This window comes from Mandrillus leucophaeus, unplaced genomic scaffold, assembly GCF_000951045.1.
Source record: "Mandrillus leucophaeus isolate KB7577 unplaced genomic scaffold, Mleu.le_1.0 Scaffold681, whole genome shotgun sequence".
Taxonomy (NCBI): Eukaryota; Metazoa; Chordata; class Mammalia; order Primates; family Cercopithecidae; genus Mandrillus; species Mandrillus leucophaeus.
The window spans coordinates 1071132-1076330 of record NW_012107375.1 but is presented as its reverse complement, the minus strand read 5'-3'; the positions used below and the strand labels follow the sequence as shown (position 1 = coordinate 1076330).

Here is a 5199-nt window from a genome sequence, read left to right as displayed (position 1 = left end):
ATGGGCCCCAGTGAGTCAGGGCCATGTGGCCCAACTGCTGGTTCCTTTGGGCTCTGGGCCTATCCCCTGGCCGGGCCTGTGGCCTCCCAGCTCCAAGCTTGGGTCTTCGAGGTGGTAGAGGAAGTGGAGGTGGTGGGGGGGGTCACACTCCTTTACCCAAAGGGTGTTTGCCCAACTTCCCCACTTCCCCTGCCTCACCCCACCCACCCTGGAACAACAGTTGTATTTCCCAACCACCCAGGGCCACCCGTCTTCCTCTTCCTCAGCCCCAGCCCCACTCCAGCTCATGGGCCCTGGATTCTGGGCCAACTGGAGCCAATCTCCTCCTCCTGGTTCCCCATAGGCCCCTGAGGCGGGTGGCAGACCCCTGCTCTGGCAGCTGTGGACACTGTCCAGCTGTTCTCCAGAGCTGACCATCTGTGGGCTGGGTCTGCCCTCTGCCCTTCCTCTGGGCCCAGGGCTTCTGGCAGTAATCATACCCTGCTATCATCGCATGTCTGTGGGTATCTCCCCTCACCCCAAAGTCTCCTTTACTTCTGAACGCCCCCTGGGATGCTGGGCAGAGAGGGCCTCATCCACTTCCTACCACTGGTCAAGACGGGGTGTCTCCCTCCTCCTTGGCCCCCCCATCCCGTGCTACCAGACCATGACCCCAAAGCCTGGGAGCGGCCCCTCCCGCACAGCTGTGTGCCCAGTGTAGCCACTCTTCTACTCACAGACAGCAAGGCCATCGTGGACGGGAACCTGAAGCTGATCCTGGGCCTCATCTGGACCCTGATCCTGCACTACTCCATCTCCATGCCCATGTGGGATGAGGAGGAGGATGAGGAGGCCAAGAAGCAGACCCCCAAGCAGAGGCTCCTGGGCTGGATCCAGAACAAGCTGCCACAGCTGCCCATCACCAACTTCAGCCGGGACTGGCAGAGCGGCCGGGCCCTGGGTGCCCTGGTCGACAGCTGTGCCCCGGGTGAGGGGGCACAGAGGCAGGAGAGACTGGGCTGGGGTTGCCCATGGGTGGCCCTTGAGGGGGTTCTGTAGCCCCCGGATTCACAGCCTTCCTTGTGCCATAGGCCTGTGTCCTGACTGGGACTCTTGGGATGCCAGCAAGCCTGTGAACAATGCACGAGAGGCCATGCAGCAGGCGGATGACTGGCTGGGCATCCCCCAGGTACACCCGCCCGGCCTGTCTGCGGCTGTAGGGGACCTGATCGGCAGTTGGGAGAGACTCGGAGGCCTGATGGCTCCTGTTTTCTGCCCGTGACAGGTGATCACCCCCGAGGAGATTGTGGACCCCAACGTGGATGAGCATTCTGTCATGACCTACCTGTCCCAGTTCCCCAAGGCCAAGCTGAAGCCAGGGGCACCCTTGCGGCCCAAACTGAACCCGAAGAAAGCCCGTGCCTACGGGCCAGGTGAGGGAGCCCAGCCAGGGGTGCACCCATGTGCCAATGTCTTACCCGTAAGACAGTGTCCCATCCAAACGTGGAGGTCCCGAGGGGTCTTGGGTTACATGGTGGCTAGGTGATCAGGCCACCCAAAAGTCAGACAGGAGTGGGTCGGGACTAGTGACAACACTCCACTGAGTAGGCAAGAGACCTGCAGCGTGAGGTCCTCAGGGAGGTAGCACCCAGTGGTCTTTGTTATAAATGGAGATGAACCAGAACTCAGTAACAGGGACCTAGAACCCAGTCACAGCTCACACAGGAACAAGGGCCCAGTGCGGTGAGAATGAATGTTCCAGAAAACAGGCACAGGCCTGTCCCAGCGGCAAGAGCACAGCTGGGTCCCGAGGCCAGGCTTTGTGCCGCAGCTCACACTGAATGAACTTGCCCAGTTTGGAATGTGCCTGACTTAGGGGCCAGCAGGGAGGGGCGTTGAGCCTGCAGAGGCCTGGGGGCTGGCATGCCACCGGTGCTCTTGCCCGCCTCCCTTAGCATCCAGGGCTGAGGGGTGGAGGGGTGAGGCTGTGGCCCTAACAACTGGCCTGTGGTTGGCTCGCCCTCCCCTGCCAGGCATCGAGCCCACAGGCAACATGGTGAAGAAGCGGGCGGAGTTCACTGTGGAGACCAGAAGTGCCGGCCAGGGAGAGGTGCTGGTGTACGTGGAGGACCCGGCCGGACACCAGGAGGAGGTAGGGCTAGCTGCTGGCAGCGGAGACCCCGCAGCGGAGACCCCGCAGCACTCCCTTTCAGTGGGGCTGCTCTTAGCGAAGGCTCACAGGCTCCTTCCCACTGCAGGCAAAAGTGACTGCCAATAATGACAAGAACCGCACCTTTTCCGTCTGGTACGTCCCCGAGGTGACGGGGACTCATAAGGTGAGCCCTTGGCCAGTGGGGAGGCTTGTGACCTCAGGCGGTGGCTGGAGGTCCCTAGCCTACCCTCACGGCCCACCCTTCTGGGGACAGGTCACTGTGCTATTTGCTGGCCAGCACATCGCCAAGAGCCCCTTCGAGGTGTATGTGGATAAGTCACAGGGTGACGCCAGCAAAGTGACAGCCCAAGGTCCCGGCCTGGAGCCCAGTGGCAACATCGCCAACAAGACCACCTACTTTGAGATCTTTACAGCAGGTAAGGGGAGGCTGCCGAGGCCCAGCTGGTCTGTGGGGAGAGCCACACTGGGGCCGGGGAGCTAAGCAGGTGCCTTGTGGCAGGAGCTGGCACGGGCGAGGTTGAGGTTGTGATCCAGGACCCCGCGGGACAGAAGGGCACGGTAGAGCCTCAGCTGGAGGCCCGGGGCGACAGCACATACCGCTGCACCTACCAGCCCACCATGGAGGGTGTCCACACCGTGCACGTCACGTTTGCCGGCGTGCCCATCCCTCGCAGCCCCTACACTGTCACTGTTGGCCAAGGTAGGCCCGGCCCTGACCGCCCTCTGCTGTGGCACTGCAGTCTGGGCCTCCCACAGGAGGGGGAGCCCCCTGGTCCAGTTCCGCTGCAGCCCACCCCAGGGCGCCTACTCTTTGAGCTTCCACTGTCTGGGCACCTGCTGTCTTTCCTCCCCTGCTGGGGCCCCTCCTCCTCTCCTCGCCTCTCCTCGGCCCTCTCCATCTCTCTCCTCACGCTTTCACCTTTGGAAGAGCTCGCTCCAGCTGTCTAGAAACCTGCTGCTCTCTGCTCTGCCCACGGGGTCAACGGTACTTGGATCTGTCTTCTTCTTGGAAGGGAGGGCGGGGGGCTCTGGGCTGGTGTGTAGCAGGTGGGAGGAGGCCTGCCGTGTCCTGGCCCAGGCCACAGTTACTGGGGTCACGGTTCCTTCCAGTTCTTTCCTGCATGTCCCCCTCCAACCAAACTCTGAGGGACCCTCCAGTCCTGACAGCCTCGCCCTGCAGGAGGCAAGGGAGGGGTCACCCAGCCGAGCTGCTGGTGCTCAGCTGGCCCCTCTGCCTACAGCCTGTAACCCGAGTGCCTGCCGGGCAGTCGGCCGGGGCCTCCAGCCCAAGGGTGTGCGGGTGAAGGAGACAGCCGACTTCAAGGTGTACACAAAGGGCGCTGGCAGTGGGGAGCTGAAGGTCACCGTGAAGGGCCCCAGTAAGTTGGCCTGGAGCCAGGCCAGGGTGGGTGGCAGCAGCCCCCAGGTTCACTGCTGGGCAGGCCTGAGGCCCTCCTTGTCTTCGCAGAGGGAGAGGAGCGCGTGAAGCAGAAGGACCTGGGGGATGGCGTGTATGGCTTCGAGTATTACCCCACGGTCCCTGGGACCTATATCGTCACCATCACGTGGGGCGGTCAGAACATTGGGCGCAGGTGAGGCCCCCAGGCATCCCTCTCCCAGCTCTGCACATTCTGCCTCTTCCTCCTGCCTCCCCACCTGATGATGAGGGGCCACACGGGCTCTTCCTGCCTGGCCGCCACAGTGGGGCCCAGGCTGGCTCATGTAGTGATTCTTGGTGTTCCTGTGTGGCTCTCCCATTCGCAGTCCCTTCGAGGTGAAGGTGGGCACCGAGTGTGGCAATCAGAAGGTGCGGGCATGGGGCCCTGGGCTGGAGGGCGGCGTCGTTGGCAAGTCAGCAGACTTTGTGGTGGAGGCTATTGGGGACGACGTGGGCACCCTGGGTAAGTTGGGGGCTGCACCATGGGCACCTGGGGACAGACGATGGCAAGGACAACCCACCCTGAGGCTCCAGGGCACTGAGGGGACTGTTGGCTGTTGTCAGGCTTCTCGGTGGAAGGTCCATCGCAGGCCAAGATCGAATGTGACGACAAGGGCGATGGCTCCTGTGATGTGCGCTACTGGCCACAGGAGGCTGGCGAGTATGCTGTTCATGTGCTATGCAACAGTGAGGACATCCGCCTCAGCCCCTTCATGGCTGACATCCGTGATGCACCCCAGGACTTCCACCCAGACAGGGTAAAGAGCAGGCAGCGATGGCCTAAGTCTCATCCTGCTGCTCCTGCTTGGGGTCCGGTGGGGGTGGGCCCGGGTCCTGGGCTGGTATCCCCAGCAGTATTCCTGGCACTGTGTCCCTGGCCACCCTGCCTGGGTTGTGGCTCAGGCAGCCTAGACCTGGTCCCCTGACAGCTGGGTGGTCTCCCACTAGGTGAAGGCACGTGGGCCTGGATTGGAGAAGACAGGTGTGGCCGTCAACAAGCCAGCAGAGTTCACAGTGGATGCCAAGCACGGTGGCAAGGCCCCACTCCGGGTCCAAGTCCAGGTAGAGTGCCCATGGGTGTTGGGGGCAGGGCAGGTGTGGGTACCCAGGCCTGGGCACTGACCAGCAGGCCACCTGCTCCTACCTGCCTGACAGGACAATGAAGGCTGCCCTGTGGAGGCATTGGTGAAGGACAATGGCAACGGCACTTACAGCTGTTCCTACGTGCCCAGGAAGCCAGTGAAGCACACAGCCATGGTGTCCTGGGGAGGCGTCAGCATCCCCAACAGCCCCTTCAGGGTGAGTCAGCCTCCAGCAGCCTTTAGTCCATCTCGATAGCATTCACATAGCACACGATTCATCCATTTCAAGTGGGTGGAGCATATTCACATCATCCCCGAAAGAAACTCCACGCCATCCTGACTCCTCTGTCCCACAGCTCCTGGTGACCACTAACCTGTTTTCTGCTGTGGCTTTGCCTGTCCTAGACATGTTCTACAGACGGAACCGCGTGCCACATGGCTTTTTGTGTCTGGCTTCTTTCGCTCACCACGAAGTTTACTGTGTTTTCATTCACGTTTAGCATGTCTTGGTGTTTCGTTCCTTTATT

The 5199-nt window shown here is 61.8% G+C and overlaps 2 protein-coding genes across 2 annotated transcripts in view; one reads left to right on the top strand and one right to left on the bottom strand.

The window, feature by feature from the left end:
* The window catches only part of EMD (emerin), a 22645-nt gene extending 22155 nt beyond the window's left edge, over positions 1–490 (bottom strand). The window contains exon 1 of the mRNA XM_012002299.1: positions 415–490. Coding sequence (XP_011857689.1) covers positions 415–490 — 76 coding nt within the window. The remainder of the gene's footprint in view (positions 1–414) is intronic.
* Positions 491–717: 227 nt separating this feature from the next.
* The window catches only part of FLNA (filamin A, alpha), a 43396-nt gene continuing 38914 nt past the window's right edge, over positions 718–5199 (top strand). Inside the window, exons 1-13 of the mRNA XM_012002297.1 lie at positions 718–967; positions 1071–1168; positions 1265–1412; positions 2013–2131; positions 2238–2315; positions 2406–2568; positions 2652–2852; positions 3394–3531; positions 3621–3744; positions 3917–4053; positions 4155–4348; positions 4539–4652; positions 4746–4889. Of these exons, the coding sequence (XP_011857687.1) occupies positions 799–967; positions 1071–1168; positions 1265–1412; positions 2013–2131; positions 2238–2315; positions 2406–2568; positions 2652–2852; positions 3394–3531; positions 3621–3744; positions 3917–4053; positions 4155–4348; positions 4539–4652; positions 4746–4889 (1827 nt within the window). The 5' untranslated portion in view covers positions 718–798. The remainder of the gene's footprint in view (positions 968–1070; positions 1169–1264; positions 1413–2012; positions 2132–2237; positions 2316–2405; positions 2569–2651; positions 2853–3393; positions 3532–3620; positions 3745–3916; positions 4054–4154; positions 4349–4538; positions 4653–4745; positions 4890–5199) is intronic.